The sequence below is a fragment of the Buteo buteo genome, chromosome 3, assembly GCF_964188355.1.
Source record: "Buteo buteo chromosome 3, bButBut1.hap1.1, whole genome shotgun sequence".
Classification (NCBI taxonomy): domain Eukaryota; kingdom Metazoa; phylum Chordata; class Aves; order Accipitriformes; family Accipitridae; genus Buteo; species Buteo buteo.
Window position 1 is genome coordinate 48,759,232 of NC_134173.1, and position 26,633 is coordinate 48,785,864.

General features: G+C 38.9%; 1 protein-coding gene across 1 annotated transcript in view; it reads left to right on the top strand.

Moving 5' to 3' along the window:
- RALYL (RALY RNA binding protein like) overlaps positions 1 to 26,633 on the top strand; it is a 398,734-nt gene that overhangs the window by 370,487 nt on the left and 1,614 nt on the right. Inside the window, exons 8-9 of the mRNA XM_075023507.1 lie at positions 4,467 to 4,580; positions 9,159 to 9,337. Coding sequence (XP_074879608.1) covers positions 4,467 to 4,580; positions 9,159 to 9,337 — 293 coding nt within the window. The remainder of the gene's footprint in view (positions 1 to 4,466; positions 4,581 to 9,158; positions 9,338 to 26,633) is intronic.

The window sequence follows — 26,633 nt, forward strand, 5'->3', positions numbered from 1 at the left end:
ATCCTAGCACTGCATTTTCTTTCTCATGGCTGCATTAAAGTGATAGCCTATTGTCAACCTAAGATTACAACTACACCCAAGGATAATTCTGTCACTGTCTTTTTCCACTGATGATCTTCAATGTTAAGAGTAGGAGTTCTGCTGTTAGTCAATCAAATGTAGGACTTTTTTTGCAGCGCAATTACATTTAATCTTCTTTCTAATGTAGCATTCCTTAAAGTCACCTGGATCCTCCTTCCATTCCAGTTCACTCTGAATAGATGATACCTTCCAACTTCATGTCATCAGCAAATTTCACCTGTTTATTTACTTTTTTGCATCAAAGTTGTTGAAGATCTTTAGCCATTTTGCTGTCAGTGCTTGAGGAATTTCATTAGTAATTTCTTTGCCTTTCAATACACGCACTTCTGTCACCTGCTGGCCTTTGCTTATCTGCTAATAGGAAAAAAAAAAAGCAGTAAGCTACTTTATTTTCCTATTCTGTTACTCAAAAGCAGATGAACAGATATTTTGGGCACATGCAGCTCTGGTTTCATGTTTATCAACTGCTTTATTTCTTGCCCAAGATCAATTTAAAAAAAAAAATCCATGAAGGTTTAAGAGACAATTTATATACTCAAAGCAGGACACCTGAAGTACAGTATTTAGAGTCTCCACATTTTGACATTGTCACAACACTGTGCTTAAAAAGCCTAAAGTTCTTCTCAAGCTCTACACTACAGAATCACAGAATGGTTGAGGTTGGAAAGGACCTCACCTCTGGAGCTCATCTGGTCCAACTGCCCTGCTCAAGCAAGGTCACCTCCATCAAGTTTCCTAAGACTGTATCCAGATGGCTTTTGAATACCTCCAAGGATGGAGACTCCACAGCCTCTCTGGGCCACCTGTACAAGTGTTTGACCACCCTCACAGAAAAAAAAAGAAAAAAAAAGAAAAAAAAAGAAGGTTTTTCTTGTGTTTAGATGGAATTTCACATGCTTTAATTTGTGCCAATGGTCTTTGACGTGTTAGTGGACACTACTGAGAAGACCCTGGCTTTGTCTTCTTCATTCTCTCTTGTACTGGGGAGCCCAGAACTGGACACAGTACTCCAGATGTGGCTTCACAAGTGCTGAGTAGAGTGGTGTGAAGGTTTTGGCTGGGATAGAGTTAATTTTCTTCATAGTGGCTAGTATGGAGTTATGCTTTGGATTTTTGCTGGAAAGTGTTGATACTTCAGGGATGTTTTAGCTATTGCTGAGTGGTGCTTACACAGCATCAAGGCCTTCTCTGTTTTTCATGCTGCCCTGCCAGCGAGTAGGCTGGCGGTGGACAAAAAGTTGGGAGGAGACACAGCTGGGATAGCTGAGCCCAGCTGACCAAAGGGATATTCCAGATCACATGACGTCATGCTCAGCAATAAACTAGGGGGAAGGTTGGCCGGGGGCTGCTCCTCAGGGACTGGCTGGGCACTGGTTGGTTGGTGGTGAGCAATTGTTTTCATTCACATCACTTGTCTTTCTTGGGTTTTATTTCTCTCTCTTTGTTATTTTCCTTTACATTACATTTATTATTATTATTATTAAATTATTAAACTGTTCTTATCTCAACCCATGAGTTTTCTCACTTTTACCCTTCCAATTCTCTTTCCTTCATCTGGGGGGGGGGGGGGGGGGGCGGTGAGCAAGCGGCTGCATGGTGCTTAGTTGCTGGCTGGGGTTAAACCATGACAAGGGGAAGGATCATCTACCTGAACCTGCTGGCAACACTCCTCCTAATGCAGCCCAGGATGTTGATGGCCTTCTTTGTCACAAGGGTGTATTGCTGGCTCATAGTCAGCTTGTTGTCCATCAGGACTCTTCATAATTTGTCTTCAGTAATTGCTGCTTACTACAGAAATATCCAGTACAATATAACTGAGAGTGAAATTTCTCTAGGAGAATGATTTTGAAGATTTGTACAATTCCATACAAATTAAGACAATAAGCAACTCAAATAGTTACACCATCACAATGTTGGAAACAGGGTGGAAATTTGGATCTTGTGCAGTTTTGTTGAAAATCTTTCCCTTTTTTTCTTTCAGTCTTTTTTAGTGTTAACTTGAAGTGATTGATTGTATGATGAAATCACCTCATTAAATGTGAATGATAAGTTGCAGATTCAGTGACCAAAGCTTGAGGAAACAGTTTTGGCATGGGGGAATTTTGCAAGGTAGCAATAAAGCTCCTCAGTCATTTACAGCATCTTTCTTTGTTATTGAATCCTCACTGTTGTTTCTGTGTTCCCCCTGGTGCAGTCTTCTTCCCAAACTGGTTTCTCACTGCGACACCACAGGGAAGACCCTGTGAAGCAGAAGGTTTGACCCAAGTTGAACAGTGACCCTATGTATGAGGCCTGTTTCCTTACCAAACTCAGAAGTGCAAATGTTTTCTGCTTTGTTTTTTAGACTGAGAACAAATACCATTAGGTCCTTGCAGTGTCACTTCTGACGTTTGACCTTTTAGCCTTGGCAAGCCTGCAGTTTGCCAGTCAAGGGAGAGCCTCTAACACAACAGCTTGGCTGCACAGGACATGTTGCCAGCTGGCTTCATAGCAGGTTGCTGCAAACACTTAGCATTCCTCATTGGACAGATTCACACTATTTCACCCTGGAATCTGCACCACCTTGCTATTCCAGCATGGACCAGCCATTGCCCCTGGGGAAGCAGTAACCTTCTAAATATACAGTTGTCAGAATCTTAACATTTTGTTACAGATCTGGGGGATTGGACAGTGACCCGTTATTTCCCTAAGAACATTTTAAGACATTGCTCTATAAATATACAGAATAATTCCAACAAATACTGTATAGGATATAACGGTCCACCACAAAGGTTATTTTCAAGTTTTGTTTTCTAAGTCCTACCATTCATTCAATATGAGATCAGAGGTTTCAGCCTATGATAGTGTGAGATATGCAATTTCTAAATATGAGCACATGATTAAACAAGTTCATTACTGAATATAGCAACCTACTGCCTTTAGCTGACTTGTTATAACTATAATGCGTATGACCCAAACCCTACTATAAAAAGCCTTTGTTTCAACCCCAGTGAATGTGCTCCAAGTTTGCAATAAGGCTGATTTTGAAGCAGACACATACTCATTTACTGCCACTGAAGCAGGCAGTAGTTTGCCTGCACACTTCATCATCAAATTTTGACTGTCCAATAAAACATACCCATGAGACACCATGATGAGATACATGCCCAAGAGTCAATGAATGGGACTGATACGGCCAGATGCAGCCAGGAGACCCTCTGGACAGAAACGGAACATGTCCTTCTCCATGGCAGAACATCCCTTTTCCCAGACTCACTAGTGGCCCTCCCATTGCTCTGGACACACACACCAAAGTCAATGCACATCCTCCTCCAGCAAGAATAAGGATGGATGAGTAATACTGCTCAGTGCTCTTCCATTGCCAGTCCCTCATAGTTGAAGGTGATGGTCCATTTCTTCCTACAAGAGTTGTATAGCTGTGTTACCTACTCCTGACCTTTATAAATGTCTTTTTTCTCCCATGCTAGCACAGGGATCCCATTTTCTTCTCTTGGCCTTTTCAACATTATATCCTAGCATAGACAAGGAAAGTGGATTTGTTTGGACTATATTCTGAGCATAGAAACATGTCCTGATAATGCCATAATAGTGAGGTCATTCATGAGTGCTGCAGTGCTGCTTCTTCTGAAGCCAAACCACCTCCAAAGCCATTAGTCCTTCTTACGTTAGGCAATGGGAGTGCAATAATGAACATAATTGAAGAGTAATGCAATGCAACAAAGATTTGGAAACTTCAGATCTTAATTTATAGGAATTGCCTCCATGTGCCTGGATGTGATCATAAAAAGAAATATTTTCATATGTTATCCACAGCTGGAAAAAGTACAAGAAATTACCAGAACTGAAAGCTTTTGAAGTAATAATACTTAACACCTATCGCAATGAAGTTGTTGGCTGGAACATAATATTGCATTCCTGGCTGCCCTAGCATTTATGTTACCAGTCACTCTTGTTGAAAAATACTGACTGCTACTGTGAAGGATCTTTTTATTATTGTTGCTATATTACAAAATAGTCCAGCAAAATAGCATTGCAAGACTGTGAACTGTCTGTCATATTTGAATCATTCTTTCACTATAGGTTGTTTTTTAGTAAAAGTTACTTGGATTTACTAAGAATGCCTTTAAGGTGTTTTGCCTGAAGTGCTTATTACAGAGCAATACACCTCACATAACCTCTTGCCATTAGGGCTTAGAATGCTGTGATTTCCTAGGATTCAGCATTTTTAACTAACAGTGTTCATTTTAGAAGTTAAACCTCTAAAAATACTGACAGAAATGAGAGAGTAGACTTTGTACTAGAGGAAAGAAAAAAACATGTTTTGTTCATGGGGGGCTGCAAATATATTTTATTTCATGTTTTGCATCTTTGCTCTCTTTCCACAGTGAAATCAGACGAGTTGCAAACAATCAAGAAGGAATTAACCCAAATCAAAACAAAAATTGACTCCTTGCTAGGGAGACTGGAAAAGATTGAAAAGCAGCAAAAAGCTGAAGCAGGTAGGTGAAAGCAATTTGTAGTCAAATGAATTAAATTAGAACCTAGTTATCAGTCAAGCAGACTGAAAGCCTTCCAGAAATTTTGCTACATAATGGAGGCCTGAAGCAAGGTAAATTAACTCTCAGGTAGAACTATGGGAGGATAAATTAATATTCTTCACAAAGCATGTAACATCATTTCAAGAACTCTTTTCTATGGTGTAGTAGAGGGGAAAAAAAAAAAAAGATTCTTACTAGATGTTCTGGAAACAAAATATCACTAAAGAATTGACTGGACAGAATTAAGTTAGAGGTTGATGACCTTGGGGATGCTTCTGCTATCTACATTAAGAATTATTAGATGGTCTATGTCAGGAATTATTGCCTGGGCAATAGGCAATAGTCACAAGTTGCGGCAAGGGAAATTCCTGTTTGATATAAGGAAAAGAGACGCAAATAAGCGGTATGGCAGGTTGCCCAGAGAGACTGTAGCAGTGCCATCCTTGGAGACGTCCAAAACTCATTGGGTCAAGGCCCCATGGACCTGGACCAAACTTTGTGTCTGGCCCTGCTTTGAAGAGGGGTTGGACTTGGAGAATCCAGAGATCCCTTCCAACCTAAGCTGTTGCGTGAAGCTGTGGCGTCTCTGGAAAACCAGACGCATCTCTAGTTCAGCTTTTCTCTGGCTTGAAATGTTTGAGGCAAACCTTAGGAATTACAAAATCCAACACTGCTTTTTAATTTAATCAAGATCTTTTTTTCTATCATTGCAGTGATCATTTTGTTAGCTGAATGATCTCACCTGGCAGCACTTTAAAACCATGCTGAGAAGTTGTAAGGGATTTACAAGGTTGTATTTTCACAAGGGTATATGTTGAAAACAATCTCAATTCTTACCACTGTCTGTGGAATTTTCTTGGCTATTTCATTATAAATCACATGGTATATCTCTGTACAGGAGCTGTGTACTAGCAAACTCATTTTGATGAGAGCCAGTGGGGAAATGGAAGCCTTATCTCATGAAAAATCTGAATGATCCTTTTTTTTCTCCCCTCCATTCTCTGATGAAAACTTTTTATGTATTTTGTGTCAAATGTGTGAAAAAAATTCTGCCTCAGAATCCACAGCCACCTGGGTGTCTAGGCACTCAGATTTATGCCCTTTTCCTAACTCAAATCATTTACGTGAAGCTAAAAAGACCCAACAGAACACATAAAGACAGTTCCATCAAGACTATCTAAAATGTTGGTGGGAATTAGCAGTCAAGGTTCATGAACCTGACACAGGCAAAATAGATATTTAGATCTGGATCCTTCCTGTTCCCAAGTGCCTGCCCTATTTCCTGATCTATTGTGAGGGTATCTCTCTGAACCCAGAAGTTTCCTGCTATTCCAAAATAACTCTAATGAACATCTTCCTAGGGCAGAACACTACAGAAAAATATTTTGTGGTTAACAAATTAAAAAAAAAAAAAACAAACAAACAAACAGGCAACCAAAGCCAACTCTTAAAAATAACTTACCTTTTATTTCCAATCATTTTCTAAGTTGACAGACCAGGACCAATCCCTCAGCTGTTATAGTTTACCCCACAAAATGAGTTGACTGGGTTTTTTTCAAGTCTAAGGTAAACCATTAGTACAGAGTGTGATTATCTCTTTCAGGAGAACCATACACAATATGTACTCATTATATTCTATTTTGTACTTTATGTAAGTTAGATAAAAGTTGGTATAATCAGTGAAGATATAATTGCAAGGCACTCCATTGAATCACTTGTGTACTGAAATGCTCTGAGATTGCGCATCCCTGCTTCAGGGAACTTTTATATAAAATCCATTACTATGCAAAACAACCTCCATGTCATTGTACTTTGATATCCAATTTTCACTTCTGCTAAAGGACTGTAGTGAACTCATTTAAATAAAAATCAGCTCAAAGAGGAAAACGTTGATTTGTATTGAATCATACTGTTATGACTTTTGAAGACAAGCAGTGAATAATATCCTCAGAGATTAAAAACTGGTTTCAAATTGTTGATATTTTAAAACATCAGGTGCAGAACCTATCCCCCATATTCTTTGCCTCTCTTCAGAGAGTGTGAGGAGAAAAAACACCTCAGAGATACCAGTAAACCTGGATCCTCATTTAAGTCTCCTGAGCTGATGAAGAGGGTTACGCAGCCTGGGTGATTCATTTGCAGATGATCGCTTCCTCAGCTAAAAGATTTGTGTAAGATAAAGCTACATCAGTAGCTGAACTATTTCATTTATGATGTCAGATGTTAGACGATGTTCCTTCTTTACGGTTTGGCAATATTATTTCCTACTTTCCTTTGCCAGAAGGCGTGGCCTCACTAAGACTGGGATCAGAGAGGATCTATGTCTCATTTACACACAAAAAAAAAATAATCAAGCCATCATCTTGCCCTTCTGGTTTCTTAAGTTCGCATCACTCTCATCAAGAATATTAAATTATTAATCTTAAAAGTTATACATCTGGAGGAATGTGAAAGGTTAAACAGACAAGCTGGACAAGCTCAGTGCATACATTGGTTACTGCTCTACACCTGTGTGAAAACTCTCCTTACAGTGACAGTTGATATTCTCTCTTTTACTATTATCAGCCCCTGACCACTCCAATGGGGGAAATATAGATAAGAGGATTTCCTCTACATAGGGAAACTGCAGAAATAGCTCCTTTGCTTGTAAAAAAAAAGAATCAGGAAGCCAAGGATAAGAAGCTGTTCTGATGTGAAAAAATTGTTAGAGGAGACTGTTCTCCCTGTAATATCAGAGGTGGGTGCTGAAAGGTAGGATCTTAAGTTTAGCTTCTCAGAAGAGCCAAAAGAGTTAGATGCTGAGCTGGTATTTTAGACTCCTCTGAGGAACCCAGTCTATGTTCTCATTCAGACAATTAAGTAAGTGACCTAATTTTTTAGCAGCTGTATCCTAAAAGTTTCCCCATTTAAATATATTAAGTCCGTAATTTCAGGAACCCTTTTTGAAAGCCTTGACTAAAGTTGACTCAGTTGTCACTGCCACAGCTGGGTTAATCTCAGAAGTGGCTTGACGCAGAAGGTGGTGGGGCAGGACATAGTAGGCAAAGCTGATTCAATCCACATTTCCTTGATAGTAAGGCAAGTAACACAATGACTTACAACTAGCATGGTTTTGTGTAGAGCACCTTACCAATAGATGATGAGGCTCCATGGGCTGAATCTTCTCCTAATATGCATAACTATAGTGCTGTTGAAGCAGTTAGATAAGATGACTTTTTATTCTTTAAGTCCAAGAATCTTTCTGAAGGAATTAAGTGACTAAGGGAGAAAAGCTTCATTGTTCTAGATCTTCAGTAAATGGATTTGAAAATGAGGGACTAGAGACTAACAAAGACTAAAGACATGAAAGCAAGTTGCAAAATAAATGTGCAGACATAGAAGGAAAAACAAATGTCTTGGTTTAAGACTATGATACAGAAAAGTATGAGCAGATTTGAATATTATATGCAGCTGGTAACAATTTATAGTAAAATGATAATATATTCACAGAGTTGAAAAATATAGAGCTTCACAGGCAATCTGCAGATTCATTGGCTGACCAACAAGATAAGTGATGCACTACTAGTGTCACAAAACAGTCAATATAACGAAGAAAGAAATGATTTTGTTCTAGAAATTGGACCATTGATGGGTATTGTCACCCTCAGACTGAAAAGACATTGGTATTCCAGCTACATGCAACTAATTCTCTGGCCTGTATTCACTTTGAGTACATAAAGCTTTTCATTTAAACTCCTGGTGTACATAGGAATAAGACTGATCCCTCCAACCACTCTTCTGGCCAGTCTGCCTCTGTCATTCCTCCCTCAGTCCTCCTCTGGATTTCTGCTGGCTGGATGAAATTCCTCGGCGTATCCAGGAGTCTCACAATACATGATCACAACAATGAAGCTATCTGCAGTAAGCCAACCATGACAGATCCTCTGGGCCTCCATGGAAATGGTCTTTCTTTTCACCACTTTGCAGAAATTATAGGAAGCCTATATTTGGGTAATTGGAGGGAGACATTCTCCGGTTACCTCAGCACATTATACCAACTGGGAAAAACTGTTACTTTACTCCATAAAAAATATGTTCAGTTGTCTAGAAGGATTTGTTCATTATCTGTATGGTTGTTGAGATATATTCACAGCAAATTTATGCAAATCCTTGTTCACTTATTGGCAATTAACAGCATTCCACTTCTTAGAGCGTAGAGATTTATGTATTTCTCATTGGCTGCAGATAAATAAATATATAGCGACTACACCAACTGGATTCCCAAGGCAAAGCAAAGTCCAGAAAATCAAAAAGCTGGATCCACTGGTAAATCAAGCCTTCATCCACTGCATGGGATAGATGAGTGTGTATGGTTGACTTATGCATTAATTTTTGAAAACAAGGGTTTTGACCATATTTGCCTGGTAGATATTAACACACTGATTTTTACAAAGCTAGCACATGTGGAGATGGGAAGCTTAGTTTTTTTCCCCAGAGCACTTTTCTTTGCCACCAATAGGGAAGGTTACTGAATCTCTATAGAGTATCTTTTCCTTACAGAAGCTCAAAAGAAACAAATGGAAGACAATGCTGATTTGATTCAAGAGGAATGCATATCAGAGAATGCAGATAACTCTACAGAAGAGCCAATTGAAGGAGGGCCAGATGCAGATGGGGATGGAGAAGATATGACTGATGGGATAGAGGAGGATTTTGATGAGGATGGCAGCAATGAGCTGGTAAGGAATAATCATGCCGTGTCTGTCTATACAGTTGCTACAAGTAACCACAGAGAAACAACAATCTGGGTTAACAAAATAAGCTCACAGCAGCACTGTGATGTTCTGCAACTAGTGCCTAGTCCTTCTTCATACACTGTAGTATCATTTAAGCATAGGGCCCTCTGAGGATAAACAAGAAAAATACATTTTACTACACTTGGTGATTTTAGAAAGGAAATGTACTTTAAATTGATTTACATTTATTATTTTACATTTACTGAAATGTAGATGAGAAAGGAAAACATCGTGTGGTTTGGTTTTGGCCAGGGCAGGGAGGGTGTTAACTGGAGCATTTCAAAATTAAATAAGATTCTAGAATAGAGAACTTTCTCATTTGTAAACCTGCGGTCCCCCATAATCTTCAGTCCCTGTCTTCCGTGTGTATTATCTTCTGTAGTCTGTGTTGGCAGCTACAGATTTTTCTGATGCAAGGACTTTCCCTTAAGAAATGTTTGGCTAAGAAATGTTTGGGTTTTCAGCTTGAGCCTGCACATTTCATGAAATGCCCATCATGTTGTTAAACTTCTAAGTTCTTCTAGAAAAACATATTAAAAAATATTTTGAAAGCCAGGTTCATACTTTTTTTGTTCATTCCTAATAAGAATGGATCAGTCACATTGTTTTAGACTCTATAATACTCTCCCTTTCTTCCCAGCTTTTATATACTTCTGCTGTGAGCAGAAATCACTTTTGATGCTCAATGTCACTGTTTCTGCTTGCTTTTTAACACACATTTAATCAAGTGTACACGGTTAAAATCATTCAGTGAAGCCAACAGAAGTCAGTCAGCAACGTGCACAGCTGAACCAACACGAAGTCTGGAGTAACAGGGCATGTGAATAACCAGTGTTTTGTACTGCTTACTGGAAATGCAATTTAAACCTACTGCTAATTTGAAGGTTTGTGTCCATTTAGCCAGCACAAGGCCCTTGTGAATTTATAAATCCTGAACAGCATTATGCCTAGGAGAAGCTACTACAACCTGAATCCCCTCATCTTTTAACACGTGATGTAGAATAGACGACATTATCACATTTTCTCAAAGGAACAGGTTCTCCTGTACAGATATGAGGGACGTCTGTAAGAAGTTGCCACTGAATTTGTAGCAAGTTGAAATTTTGTAATGAATAAATAGTTGTAAATATAATATCCCACCATGGCTAATACCTGTTTGGCTGAAGTGATATTAGTAATAGGGGTGACCTCAGTTTAACAAGAGTTGTGGGTTTTGCACTAATTAGGTGTCATACTCCCTACTGCAGACAACTAAATGGAGAAGTTAAAGTACAGTATATTAGCCTCTGATTGTTCAGTGCTGTCATTTCACCCTGTGGGTATGACATATTTAGCATATATCTATACTATATAATGAAGCATGATGTAGAAGAGATTTTTCATCTAGCAAAGGCCTAAGCAGGAAACTTTCTAAAAAGCAAACAGCACAGGAAGACTTCATTAGCAGTGAAAGTCTGGAATCGGCACAGCAACATTTGCACACCACTGCTTCCAAGTTAAAAAGCGTTTCCAAGATTTATGTTATGGAATTAGTTGAAGTGCAGTGTGTTGCAGACACAGCTCCAAAGACAGCTCAGAGGTCTGAGCCACACATCTAAGGCATGGTGGGGAACCAGTTCCGTTTTTTCTGTGTGCCATTACTGAGCCCCTTGAGTGCCGGGAGGAGGTGGCTCACTGCACGTGGAGAGTGATGTCCTCTGCCTTGCACCCTAGCACTCATGAATTATATCCCCCCAGCCCTGACATGGTGGTAGCAAGGACAGGGCAAGGAAGAGCACCTACATGCATCACCGCCGTCAGGTGCAGCCCGTCCCAATGCTAGAGCAGTGGAGCCCATCAGCCTCATGCCTTCCACCTTCCCAAATGCTGGGACTCTCTAGTCGAGAAGCTGGCAGTATTGTAGACTTTAAAGCTCAGAACCAAGATTGCCACTGATGTAAAAATCCTTGTGCTTTTCATCCTCCCTTGTCATTTTCCTCAGGCTTTGGAAGAGGCCACTTCACCTTTTTTTTCCTCCCTGCTACTGTGGGTTAATAACACTTTCTTTCTTTTGCAAAGCCTAGGGAGACCAGCGAATGAAAAACTGCTAGGGATGGGATAAAGGATTGCACTACAAAGGGTTACTTCAAAGAAATCTCAGGCAATGGGTGTTTCCCATGGAAAGGCAATTATAAATTGTACTGTACATCTTTCCTCCACAGTTTTTACCCAAATACTCAGCAGTATTGGCCAGTAATGTTATAACATGAAGCTGGTAGTTTATGATGCATCTTGTAATTCAGCCTGGTTTTCACTTATACTTACATATATTTATGTAGATATAATGGCCAATTCCTATAAGTTTTAATTTCTACTCCAATCACTGATAGCTGTGTAACTGGAAAGTCAATAAGAATGCTGTCAAATATATAGTGAATACGCCAGTAGGAATACTTGGGATTTCAGTTTGCTTCTACCAGTTCTGTGCCCTGCTATCTGGCATTACCCTCTGTTTTGTGAAAAGTAAAGTAGATAGATAGATAATCTTGTTATAAAACAGGAAGTCCTAACAGATGTTGTTGTCCTGTTTCATGAAAACTAAGTAATTTAGGAAAAAGAGCTGACTAATAGCAAAAGTGTCATTTTGGAATGGAGCAAGTTACAACTCATTTGAGGAAAAAAAAAGGGGGTTTTAAGCATGAAAAGTGTTAAATGTGAAACAATTAGGACAAACTTCTCATGTGTAAAAACATAACCTTGGACTCAGAATAAAAAATACACCTCCAAAGGGCATTTTCTAATGAAATCTATAATCTTTTCACAATATAAAGCTAAAGGGATTTAGGATGATGATGAAAAAAATTCTTTTCTTTTATCACTAAGAGCAGCAGAGCAAATAGAAAAACATTTGAAATGGGCATAGCTAATCTTCTGAAGCCAGTTCAGCACCAAAAATTGGTTGTGAGTCTACTAGTCTGAAGAATATTATTAGAGGGAGAGAGGAACATGACTTAAATTTAGATCTTAACCTTTTTTTGCAGTGCTTCATACTTACCTGTAAATCTCCCACCAAGCCATCTGCCAATAAACTGCCACAGGACTGTTGAACACAATACCTTTGTCTCTTTTTTTCCCGTGACCAGCCCTAAGGCTGTCAGTAAAGGAAAGTGTTCAATAAGGACAGACTCGCTGCCAGAGTCCAGATACTGCCAGAATGGAACCTCTGAATCTGTGTATGTCCATCTTCATCTTTGGACTAGAGGACTCAAAACTATATTTCTTTCTCTATTTCTAATTCTTACTTGTAAAGGAAGTGACTATGCAGGATGTATGCTGTGGGTTTAGGTGGTAGGATCAGTTCTCTAAATTCACACACTGTCTATTCGGGGGAACAGGTTACTGCACATTAACTGACTGATGGCAGCTATCCTCATGCCTGCTTTCAGCCTAGACCAACTGTAAAGAAATGTAAAGTAGTTTAGCCTGCAGTCTGAGTTGAGTCAGGCATGGATTTAAGGAGGCTTTAGCCTCTTCATTTGCCTGCCTGGCTGCACACAGAAAAACACATCACATTCAACAGCTGCACACCTTCTTCATCCACCATTTAGATCAGGATGTTGTTCATTCCTGCATTGTCATTTTCTATGGACTAAAGACGCACCCACAAACAGTTGTTACGGCTCAGCTGAAGTGTGAAAAAGTTTTACGCGCAATAACTTGATTGCCCATCTAAACTCTAATTCAAGACATGCTGCATTTGAAGTATCTGCTGCAGTCATCAAACATCACCTCTTGGGAAAGTTTCTTTTGTACCAACTGTTTGCCCACAAACACCTCTCAGTAAGTGTCTCCAGTGCTGCAGACACTCCAGCTTGAGGATCTTTTTAGAACAATCCCCAAAGACTTTTGCTGCATTGACATACTGAAGAGTTCTTTAAATGGTGATTTCAGATATATGATCTAGATATATGTACGGACATGTCGAATAGTTGACTTCAACTTGCTCAGTGAAGAGTGTCATACACTTCTTACCCACCTGCTCTTACACAGTGGTCTTCCACTCCCTCTTGTACAAGGGCATGCAATAATATATTGTAGCTATATATATGTAAAATAATCACTAACTTGGAATGTAGCTCCTGAGCTACTCAACTCATGTCATGTAACTGACCTTCAGAGGTAGCTGGAGTGGAGGAAAACTTCAGGTCTGTTTGCTTTGCTCCCTTTAGATAAAAAACCAAGTAGTTGGTTATCCCAGATTTTACTGGACCCATGAGTCAGGCTTTCCATCCACTCCTCCATTGGACAGTTTCTAGTTGCAGTGAATTAAAAATCTTTGTGTTCCTTCCTAGTGCAAACACATCCACTCTTATTGCTTTTAATCTAACTGACCCTCAACAACGCTGTGAAGAAAGCAACACACCTACGCAGCTTCCCATCTTGCCTTACAGAAAACAAGTTCCTATGAAGAAAGATCTTTATGTTTACTAAATTCACCTCACACACAAATCACAAAACGGCCACAAATCATCAGAACACGTCAGTGGTATCAAGAAGTTTTCAGGTGCCTGCCATGGCTTTAAATTGTAAGGAGTGGGAAGGAAAGCCAATAACCTCCTCTTATTCCTGTGGCTGCACAGAGGAGAGCAGAAAGCCACCTTTGCAGCACAGTCCAACATGGGTTTTGATATTTGAGAAGCAGCTTGGCCTCAGCACCTCTTAAACAAGCCCCTTCTTACCAGAATTAGTACTAGCAGTGTGTGGTGCGGCTGAATGCAGGAAATGCATTTCTTTATTAGCATGCACGGTGGTTTCCTTACTCTGCTGATTTAGCGGCTGGACAACTCAGTGCAGGCCCAGAGCATTTCATATAACTTCTCTGAACTTGTTTCAAATGGCACTAATCGATCATTGAGGAAGCACTGGCTCAAAATGAACTATAACTTATCTTCGCAATCCCCTTGTAAATAACAAAGGTGGCATCCAATTAATTGGCTGAAAGCCTGAAGTATTGTAGATTTGGGAAAAAAAAAATCACTTTTGGCTAATGCTTAATAAAATACCAACAAACTAATTAATTGGAATGAGTTACACACAAGCACTCATATCTATATTACATTGCCTGAGAAGAATAGTTTCTATCAAACTGTCAGCCTTTCATAATAAGTAACTATAATAATAATAGCACAGAGGTGGTTCAGTAGTTAAGCATTCAGTAGAGCAAACTGTTTTCTGGTAGAGCATGTGATCCTAATGATTTCAAACACAATAGATTTATGGTGTCATAACTCAGATCAGACTCTGGTTAGTGCTTGGCTGGAATTTGAAGGATATGTTCATAGTCACAGCATTGTGATTTTACGCTGGTGTAGCTACGCTAAAAATAATGAAGCCACACAAGCATTAGATGGGACTTTCACAATAATGAGTCACCTTTAATGAGATGTCTTGAGAGGCATTTTTATTAAATTATATCAGAAACTAAAGGTAGAGAGACTGTGCAAGGCCCAGTTCTGGTTACAATGTAGATTTACAGCAGTTATTTCAACAACAATTATAGTTCCCTTTCTATTAAGTATATTTCAGTTACAGTTACCTCTCAAGGATATTTCATTTCTTACTCTTGTTCTTTTCTCCACCTCTGCACTGCATAGTTTCAGGCTATCGGATTTGTTTCTAACGTCTCATAGACAATCATGTTTCAAACATAGAGAAACTGCCACAGACAAAAAACTCAGGATAATCGTCTTGCAGTACTGAGTTTCATTATGCAAAAGTAAAAACATTATGATATAATAATAGCTATATTTCTTGTGGGAACTGATGCAAATACCATTTAAATCAATGGAACCAACTAGTACTTTGGCTAAAGCTCACCAAAAACATTTCCCTCTTGTCACAAATGAGTGATTTAGATCATTGAAAGGACCATTGTCCAGCAAAAGTGGGTTTAATATGATGTTGTAGAAGTATGACTTAAGAAAGTTTGATGGCAAGATTCACATTATTAATGTATGGTGCAATCATTTGAACAATGATTCAAAACTACCAAGACACAAATCAAAGTTACTAAGGCACAAATCAGAGTTACCATACTACAAGGTTATGTGTGATATCGGTTGCTTACCGAAGATCTGCCCTTGGCAAAAGGTCTCTGCCTCGAGGAGCAACCTTGAGAGGTGTCCCAGCTCAAGGGGATATCACTGCCGTGCAGCCACGCTGCTTAGCCGGGAGAGCTCAAGGAAGGCTCACTGAGGCTGTCATATTTATGGAATAAAGTGGCTGGCTTGTAGTCAAATTACATGCGATAGGAAAGGTATGCATGAGACTCCTTGCACCCACAATCTTCTTTGTTCCTGGATAAACGAGTCTTCAGAAAGCCACCTGTTTTTCATGTTTTAATAGCATGATCGGTGTTCAAAGCTCATATGCATCGATGCTTACTGTGTTACTTTGCTCCTTTGTGGGTTTTCAGAGAACAGACTGAAACTAAAGGAGTTCTTGGCTGCTACAGCTCAGGACTTGACCTCCTTTGGAGCCTGAACCAAACTACTGCTTGTTTGGTTAAGGGGTTGAGTGCATCCATCATACCTCTCCTAGAAGTAGTTTATGGGAAATCAAAGTCATTTAATAGCAAATCTGTAGGAAACAGTGAAACTTTCTTTATTTTCATTATTTTGCATGAGCATTCAACAATGAAAATACTCAGCAGAGAGAAGAATAAGATCTACAGAAAAGGAATAAAAATTTGTCCAATGCATTTCATGTACTTTAAGCCCAATTTTGCATATCTCAAATAGCAAAATTGATCAAATATGTGACTATATGATAGGACTGATAGTACTTAATTTATTATTGTAATCAAACTGGATTTTTCATTGCCCTTTTAGATACATTTTTTTTCTCTCAATAGCATCAGGGCAGACCAGACTGACTCTTCTATTATCAACAGAATTAGGCTGATTAGGCATGTCAAAAAGATCAATAGCTACTGTGACAATTTGCAGCTTGCCGATTGCACTTATACAGAAAAAAAAAGGGTAAAACTTCTAATGAATGGTAATGGCTGAAGCAACATTGTGCCAGAAATCTTATTTACATTACTTTAAATGTCATTGAGACCAAGCAAAATTTAGTCTTTTTGATGCACTGAACATTTTGGACTTCATTGAAGTCTTGCTTTCAGTATCAGGGGAAACATGAAGCTCTTCATTCCTAAGATAAATGAATAGGTAAAAGATTGTGTTCACTTGATAAATATCAGTGCAAGATGTTTGTACTTGAGCAAGCTAAGAAAGTCGTTAGGGGCAGCATACCCGACAGATACTAATGTGTTGTACCTTCCAAAGCTGCAGTAAATCTAATAACCTGTGACTGAAAAAATGGAGAAAGTAATAAAAGCGTGTCATGAAATCAAAAATTGTAAGAAACTTCCTGACGTGCCCTTTTGTTATATTTAATATATGCAATAGCACAGTAGACGTGTTTGTTGTTCACATGCTGTTGTATGAGTCATTGGAAAGGCCTTGCTACCAGGTCCTCCTCCCCATTTTTCCTGGCAGTCAATTTCTCAGAGGAAGGCTTCCTAAGCAGTCTTCAGGGTTTTAACCAGGTTACTCCTGACTGACTACATAATATTTTTCTAATTGTTATTTACATCCTATCATGCCCTACATATCACATGGGAACCTGCAGAAAATGCAAGCACTGTTATCATGCACTTTGTGTCTCTCTTTCTACTAGACTTCCCTGCCTGTAATTGCATATTTGTAAAATGAATGAGCAAAATAATTTCCTCACCTTTCACATCTATTGCTCTGAATCTGCTCTATGTTATTTAGTCCACAATTAAAAAAAAAACAAACCGAAAATCATAAAACTTTTAAAACATTTATAATGTAAATAATTAATTTACAGCCATTAGAATCTTAGAGTTGATGCAAAAGAGCTTGAAAAGAATGGGGTTTTTGTCTGTTAATCTCTTTTTTAAGCAAAGGATGGGGAATCAGTAAGTTTGGATTCCATTCTCAGCTTTGCCACTGAGCCAATGTGGTGGGCAATGTGTCTCAGCAGATCTAATGCGCCTGTAGACTCAGCCCCTCTTTCTAAGGTTAGACCAATAGCTGCCTTTGGCCTTACAGCCAACATGTGGGAAAGGAGCATTCCCAAAAACATGGTTTAAACTTATACAAATTATATGCTTTCCGGTCAAGAAAGTTGCAAATTTTATTGTTGCCCATTGAACAACATCGAATATACTCTTTGATGAATCTGTTTTATTTTTATGTTGCACCCTGCCATCAGCCTTGACCTGCCTGAAGTTTCATTCACCATTTAACTTCCTACATTTTCTGCTAAGAATTATTAGCATGGCCTCTCTTTTTGAGGTCTGTATGCAAGGCAATTCTGTGCAGGTCCCTTTCAGACCCAGCAGGGATAACATGAATAAACCCTGCCAGCAAGTTCCAGCAAAATGCCCAGGCACATACAGCAAGTGCAGAAAAAGTTGTATGTCGTCTTCTCCTACTCCCTGCTAATCCCACTGAGCACAGAAGGACCACCTATGTTCAGCAGTTTAAATGGGGTACCTCCTTTCTGAGATAATAAATGGGTATAAACAGAGGAAATTATCTAAGTTCTTTGTGTCAAGCTCATGCACTGCCTTCCTGTGGACCTGTGTTTTGAAAGGGTAGCTTGTGTGCTTTCTCTGTTTTGGGAGGAACGGGGACTCTGCTGTTTGTTGACCCACTGTCAGTAGATTTATCATTATTTAGTATTCATTATTCATTTTTCTGCTAATTTCATTTTGGTTTGGGTTTTTGGGGGTTGGGTTTTTTTATTTTTTGTCAGGACTATGTGCTTATCTTAAGTTTTTAGGTAAGAATAAGATAGTCATGGTGCTTGGTGTTTTTGAGACATCAAAATATTTAATTTTAAGGTCTCAGCTTCAACTGTCAAAAAGAACTGCTGTGCCTCCAATTAAAAAAAAAAAAAAGAAACAAAAAAACCCAACAAACCACCAACCTGTGAATTGATTCAAAGGCAAATAATGCTGTCAGATCAGGCGAAAATTCTCTCTGACAAAATACTTGCCTGAATGAGATTAATTCATCTCTGATACAATGTAATTGACCTTAATATTCAGTATAAGTGGCCTGGTTATGTATATTCTATCTAAGTAAATGAGAATTAGCTCCACAAATTTTGCTAGCCTGAAATTTATAAGCATAGAGTCAACCACTGAGTGCAGTACAGAAACAAGGACAGCCAAATACTTACCACCCAGAAGCAAACCTAGATCCCTTTTCAGGGGAGGGTAATGGTGGCTTATAAAAAGATCACAAGATTTTTGCTGTAACTTATGGCTGGTAAAGAAACATCAGATTTAATTGAAGTAACTCAACACTTTAAATATAAAGACTGATTTCAGTTTCCACCCCTGGATATTTTTGCCAATGTAATTTTCACTAATTATGGTAGAGTTGCTCTTCTTTTACCTCCCCATATTTTGGTTGACTTCAGTAGACTTTGGATGATTTGTAGAAGGTGCTGGGTTGGGTTTGGTTCACCCATTGTTTGCAACCAACATTCCCCAGTCCTGTGTAGGGAGAACAGCCATCAGGATAGTAACCTAGTGTAGATATCAAAGCAGCAGTACGAGGTACAGTGGGAAAGTGGTGCGAGAACAGGAAGGGGACACTGGTGTTTTCTAGGCTCTCACTGGGACACTGAAATCCTCTGCAATAACTCAGGCCAGCCATTGGGTCTGTGTTTGGCTATGGATTTGAGCCTATCAGCTTAATCCTCAAATACTTAGATTTAACTGAAATTGAGGAATTGCCATGCATCACACATTTTTTCTTAGCATGTCAGTCTTTGAAAGTAAATAGCTTTGGTTCCCCTAAAACCCAGTCATTTCACAGGCTTTATCAGTATGCTTGAGCCTCAAGAAAGCTGAATGAAAAACTCTCAGAGGAAACATTCTTCTGCTGAAAGTCTTCATGCAAGTAAAGAGGGGTAAACACTGAAAAGCCAAAAGGTTGTTATTTTTCCATATAAAAAGACACAAATTTTAAACATTTTTATTTTTTCAATACAAATTGCAGAGCCACTGCAGTTAGTGACCCAATTATTCCAAAAGGTCTCCATTTTTTGAGAAAATATAAAAGTGTTACTAAGAAGATTTTCTGCATGATTAATATCAAAACATGAAAGGCAGATTGAATTTATCTGTACATAGGCATTTACAGACCTCAGAAAAGGGAAGTTATTTAGAAAGTGATAGAACTGTAATTGCCATTTCAACAAAAAAGCAATCAGTGAGGAATAAAACAAGCTCAGTCTGCCAAAATGAAGATTTAGAAGTTAATCAAATGCCATCTTAGCCAGCCTGTTATGCTGATATGTGTATCTGAAGTTTCCAAATTGTTGTTGTTATTGATTTCTAAAAGTACACTACAGTTTTATAACGTCTTTCAAAATGAGTAAGTTGTGTTCCAGCCCCAATAAATAAAGAATCAAAAGGCTAAATTCTTCTCTGCTTCCTCTTTGCAGGGTTATACTAATCCCTTCTCAGCTATTAGGTGATTCTGCACCATTTGCAGACCACAATGTAACCTCAAGTCCACCATTTTGCTTTGTAATTTTTCTTTTTAAAGGAATGTCTCTTGAAATCCTCATAAATATTATGCACTACTATGAACTTTGCATTCAAATAAGTATTACGCAGGAAAATGCCAGGCAAAACCTGTTTAAAATAGGACCAACTTTTATTGTCATTTCCATCTGGATCACATTCCCAAATCAAGTCTTTCACAGGTAGCAGTCTTTTGCAGGCTACATCCTGTATGTTTAACTGACTGTCTTAATTCAGTACATTATTGTCACTATTTAAGGATCCATTGTGCATCAATGCTAGTCTCATCCCTCTCCTCCTTCCTTCCTATGGTTTCCTCTGAGCTTTCCCAGTATCTCTGTCATCTCATGCTAAATGATTCCAGCTGCTTCCTCCAGCAAGCTCTCCTCCCCATTCCTTCTCTATTAATTTGCTTTTTACCTCGCTCCACCTGGTCTTTATGTTGAGTAAAACTTCTGCCTCCAAGTAACTGAAAAATCTCCTGTTGATTAGATAGGACATTCCTGATCTCATTACCATCATTGCGTACAATTTCTTTTTCCTGCATGGGTGCACTTTGTTTTTTGATATCTATCTAAATTCTAATTTGGAAATACTGGGAAAGTTTAGCAGGTGTTTTCTGTGTAATTAGTTTAAGGTAATTCTCCTAGTAAGCTCCTACTTTCATATATTTTAAAAACACACTACTTAAAGTGTAGGCATAGTGAGTGGCCTCAAGGTACAAGTTTTAGTAGTTCCTTTACACATAAGCTGTGTGTTCAAACCTGCACCTTTGGCATTAGTAGGAGAGGAACTATTGCCTTCAGCATTAATGCTAACTGGACCACCACCTCACACTGGGGAATTCCTACTCCTCACAATGAGCAGAGGTTAATCCAGTAGGAATTTTATTCTACAACTTTTTGACAGATCCTGCACCCTAAAACCATCTCCTTTGTAGCATTCAGAATGATAAAGGACAATCCTTACCATGGATCCTGCTAGGACTCAGCTAGGCTTGCTTCTCATGGAACAGGCCTAATCCCAAGAAGCAAAAAACACCCAGCGGTCTCCAATGAGAGTCATACCTCTGGGAATTCACTATGAACATCCAATCATATTCAGGGTTAAAGGAAAGTGGGACATTTTCACCTATGCTGTATTTGGCACTGCATCCCAAGAAGGTGTGGAGCTGCTGTCAAGATACACTGTTACAAGCTGAGGGAATTCTGTGGACAAGCATCAGTGAGGCCTTACTGCATTTGGTTTGGCTTTGTCAGCCAAGAGTGAATACGAAATGGAGTGGTGGTGGTGGGAGCACAGCTTCACCGTGGGGAAGCCTTGTGAGTGCGTTCTGGGTGACGGCTTCAGGGCAACAAGTTCTGCAAAAGCACCACTTTCCCATCTTCGCACTTCTTCCATGTTCTCCTGCTCCTGCAGCCCACCCCATACTCTGCAGAAGGTCCAATGCCTCCAGCTTCAGATCCTTCCCACCATCTCCAGAAACTACACTACTAGTCCCTGAGTCTTCTGCTACTGCTATAAAGGACCTTGTAGAGGAAGATTTTGCTGCAAAAAGCAGTCGAGTAGGACGAAAACCCACAGAGTAAAGTGAGGGGGACAGATCCACTTCTTCCCCTCCCCCTCCTTGCTGCCCTCATAGCACCTCTCAACAAAGGTATCAAATTATCATGGTGACTCTAATCCCAAAGTCGTTCCTTCAGCCTCACACCTGACCATCATCTCAACTGCAGCATGCCCTCACTGGCACTCTCCAAATATGAGATCCTGTCTCCACCACCACACCCAACAGTATTCATCACAAATCTGCCCACACGGGACTCTAAGAAAGAAAAGTTATGTTGGTCTAGGGGAAAAATCAGTATTTGATAGGGCTATCTCATTTTTCCTGCTGATTTTTATCAGGCAAACAAGTGAAACAGAGCATTTCAATACAAAGGAGGTAGAATTTTGTTTTCACTGAGTAAAACAGCCATTCTTACATGTACTCACATAAGTACTAACACTTCAAAGCAATTAAACTGTTCACTGAACAGAAAAACGATTCTGTAGTGTTTTCAGCAATTCAAGTATGATTGACAGAGTATAAAAGATAATTATTAGGTTTCATCATTTGAAGAAAGGTTTAAAGAAGGTGCAGCTGCTTCCTTTAATTATACTTTATTAATATTTACCAAACTGTACAATTCTTCCTATTTGTTATATGCAGTGAATATTCTATCACTAGCTCATTATAAAAAGTTTTGCTTTAGTGCCATAATTTTGTCTGTCATGTTTTACAAGCGTTACAAATGACAGCAGCAAACCCATAATACACAGACACATTCACATTCCACTGCTAACACCTACTGAACTCAGCGTTTACATTTCGTATGGGGGCATTATACTAAATCACCTATATAACTGTGTTACTTAATCAGAGATTTCATGCTTTAAATCAAGGGACAAAGCACAAGGTGTATCTCAAACGAACACAGCTGTGAAGTCAATGTGATAGCTAATACAAATTCAAGGTTCCTTGGTAAGCCCCATTCATTGCTTAGAGTTTTCCATTCATGATGATGAATGCTGTGTAAAAGCTAATAGAAGCACATGCCCCCATGGTACCTTACAAACATAAATTACTGGGTTTTGCACTCAGTGAGCTGCCTGCTTAAGAGAAAAAAGGATATTGTCTTGAGTTAGACGCAGCAAATAATCAGAATGGCAATTTGCACTACTACTTTCTGTGATGCATCCTGATTTTTCTCATTTTAGGGAAATATCTGGATCAATAATGGCTAACCAAGATTTGGGATTTTTTTTTAAAAAAAGACTCTTCTGCAAACAGATTCAGTTTTTCACCTCCTTGCCTGTCCAGAAACTACATTTCATAATCAGAAGAAATTATTAGAGATGAAACAGAGTATGTCATCCTAGAGGACATAAGAGCAGCATCTGTGGACTTGGATTCAGTATTCTCAGTTGTACAGAAAACAGTATAGGAGTGAGCATCAGATGCAATCAAAGCAATCGCGCTACAGTTGCAGTTTGAGGTAGTGCAAGTATGAGGGCCGGTGTTGTGAGTGAAAGGACAGTGCAGCAGCTGCATTTTAATGGGGCTTATAGTTGTTTTGCAGAAAGTGATGTATGGCAGTCACATAACCCACCACCAAAGCCTAGTCAGACACCAGCAGCAACCTGGGAAGGTGTCAGGCATCAAGTCTTCTACTCAACAGGAGCCTGACAGAGGTAGAAATGCAATTTTACCTGAAACCAAGCAGTGGTCAGAATTAGCTTCAGATGCCTCCCTTACAGTTATTAAACTCAGAAGTCTGGTCCTGAGAATGGTTTGTCTGGCAAAGAAAAAGAGGCAGGAAAGCAAGAGGAAGGATGTTTGAAGCTTTGGGTTTCAAACTCATGTGTATAAGTGCACCATCATCTCTCCATCCAGTGTTTAGCTGCATTTTCTCAGAATTTCTAAGATTAATGTTATCATGAAAGCTATTCAAAGCAATAGATTGTTTAAAAACAGATGCATTTTGTCAGATGAACATCTTGCATATACTTGTTGGATGCTCTTATTGCTTATAATTATTTTGGGGTAAACAATACGGTAAATTCTGTAACATCCATGTTCTGTGGGAGTTTTATCTAAACATTTTCTTAATGTACTACAAGGGAAGATGTTAATTGTGTACATCTTTTGTGTCATTTAGTCGTGGTGCATTCCTAATACTCCTTCCCAAGGATATATGCTGAATTAACACTCTCAGATAGTAAGATTTATTCCTGTACATCTAGGTCTGGAAGATGAACGTGAAAAAGAAACTCCAGCACTTTTTCCCATAAACCCTGTGAGAAAGAAACTAGGTATTTATGGGGAAGAAGAAACAAAGCCCTATTGTTTACCCTTTTTCAGAACTGTAAGGAAGAACAACTAAACCAGACCAGGAAAGAGGCTGAGTTCTGTCTGGATCTAGCTAGCAGAGATCAAAAATCATACCTCCCACAGACAAATAAAGTCTACCTGAACAAGTTTAGAAAAGTGAGCAGCATCGCCCCTGCCACAGAAGTGGTGGCCACGATTACAGCTTCCAGCTGCTTGGGGAGGCTGGGGAGAGGGGGTGGCTCACCTCATTCTAAAAGAATGGTGCCTGCAGCTCTTTAGCATATATTGAGCTTACCTTCTCATAAAAGGCTTTTAGGAGAAATACAGAGTGCAAACTATTCCTGTTGTGTCGTGCTTGCTGACTACAAAGCACAGAGCTTAGAGGAAATAGTCCCCTGGCAGGTGGTCTGATGGCCAGGCACTTCCACAAAAAATGCCCTTTCGATGCAGGGCATTCTTAAAGATCTACAGATGTAAAGACTGGAATTATCTAGGCTTTGAGGGGAGGTAATTGATAAAACCATTAAACTTCTAAAAGACAAGATGGAAAACTCTCTAGATTTTTACTGAATTTTATCTGATTTACTCCATCATTTTTAGTGATTATAGTTTGGGGCCCATTAAGTAGAATTGCACTTTCATTTAGTGAGGTGTTTAATGTTGGCTTTCCAATGTTATATACATTGTAATAATGTAAAGTTAAAATTAATTGAATCTAGTATAATTTGAGTCTGGCCCAAATGCTAGAAGGATCATATTGGGACTATAATAACAGTAGCAATAGCATTTCTGGAAGACTGAAATACAGTGTTATGCCTAAGAAGACTGTTTCCAATAGCTCATGCTCAAAAAGCCATCCAGATAGGGAAAAAAACAGCAGAAATAATTTCAGGTGGAAAATGAATCAATAAATATTCCATAACCTATCTCCAGCTTTTTTCAGAGATTATGATGGCAATTAGGACAGAATATACTATTTCTCTGATATTGTCTATGGCTGCCAAGGCTATATGCTCAGTTGGGTTATTCAATTCTTAAAATGCATTATGTTCAAATCACGCGTTCTAAAGCGGGTTTCTGTTAGAACTACATCAAATGAAAGCCATATTGCTGGCTTAAATGTAATTCAGTTCATCCTTGTTGTGTCGGGATGTTTTTTTTATATATAACAGGAAGAAAATGAAAAGATTAAAAAAAACATTAGTCATCATGAGGTTTTTTTAATATCATCAGCACTACCATAAAGCCAGCTGATAAATTGCACACTATTCAGAAGAAAGAAATAGAATAAAATTAGTATTGAATTACACTAGATTAATCATAGCCTTGGGTTACTGTCATTCTATGGAAAATAAAAGCTTGACTATTTCAGATTTTAAAGTTTCTCCTCAGCCTTTAAGATTATTTGCCTTAAGAGACAAATTACAAGCCCATGTACTGAAGGAAGAACACAAAATTTTGGACTAGTGGGGTTGGTAAATTTTTATCATTGTTTCTAAACAACAGCAAAGCAGCATTGATGACTTGGATCCAGATGGTTAGCAGTAACGCTTCATAATAGTAGCCTAATGAAGCTTTTTAGTGCTGGTGACAGGTAAATGCTTGAAAGGTTTATGGCAGGGAAAAAGCTTCAATAAATAACTTGAAAATCTGTCTCTCTTCTTACTTGCATAATTGTTGCTTTTTATAATGGCATAATGGAACAGCAAAGCATAGGTGAAGAAAAGGCTAGCAAAGAAGAACTCTTTCTGGAGCTAATAGCATGTACAGTGGGGTTTGTTTTTTTTTTACTTCTTGTAAGATCAATAGCTACTTTACAACCATTAGGCCTCTCTCAGACTTAACAGGAAAATTTAAAAATCTTTTTCATATAGTTAAGTCTGTCAGGGGATCAGGAGCTAAAAATAGGGGATATGAAGACTTTTCCCTATGCAAGTACAGAATAATAGTTTCAGGATATTTTAACTGTAAGAAGAAAGTTCTGGGATCTCTCACATAAGCTTTTGTCCCTAATCCTGGTTACCTGTGAAGAGTACAACCAGAAATCTTGTGCTCCCTTTGCAACAAGGGGTAATCTGATGGCTGAGTGCTTCAAAGGGCAGGAGGCCAGTCCTGCAGAAACTCTGATGTTTCTGATAAAACCTTTTTCACTGGAAAACCCAGTTTTCAATAAATGGAAATTTTAACAGAAATTGTCCCTTTTTTCTGGGGAAGAAAAAGGCAGACTTAAAACTCACTGAAAGAGGGGGAAATTGGCTGAAAAGAACATCTGGACATTTTTCGGGTTTTGATCAGAAGTGCACCAGGTTATGCCAGCTGTTTTCAGTCTCAGTTATAGAAAATATTACAACAACAACAAAAAAAAAAATGTGAAGAAGAAATTGGCTGAAAGATATTTTTCCTGTCAAAAGTAAAAAAAACCTTAGGTTGAAAATTTCACTTAAAAAAAGAAACCATCTACTTCTGTTAACATTTTCTACTGTCAGTTTTCCAAGCAGATGTGATTGGGAAAGTGTTGTCAGTTTTGCTGTGGGTAGGTGGAGCTGATATATCTTATGCTCCCCTGCAGCATCACTGAAAGCTTAGTTGAAGCTGGTAGCATTAATAGGTCGCGTAGCAGGACTCTCAGATTTTTAGATGCAACCTTCCTCCAGTCTCTGCTGGAAGAATGACCCTCAAAAGTATTGGCTGACACTGGATTTTTGCTGTTTCACACTGTGGCTGGTAAAACAACAGAAATCAAAGGATATGCA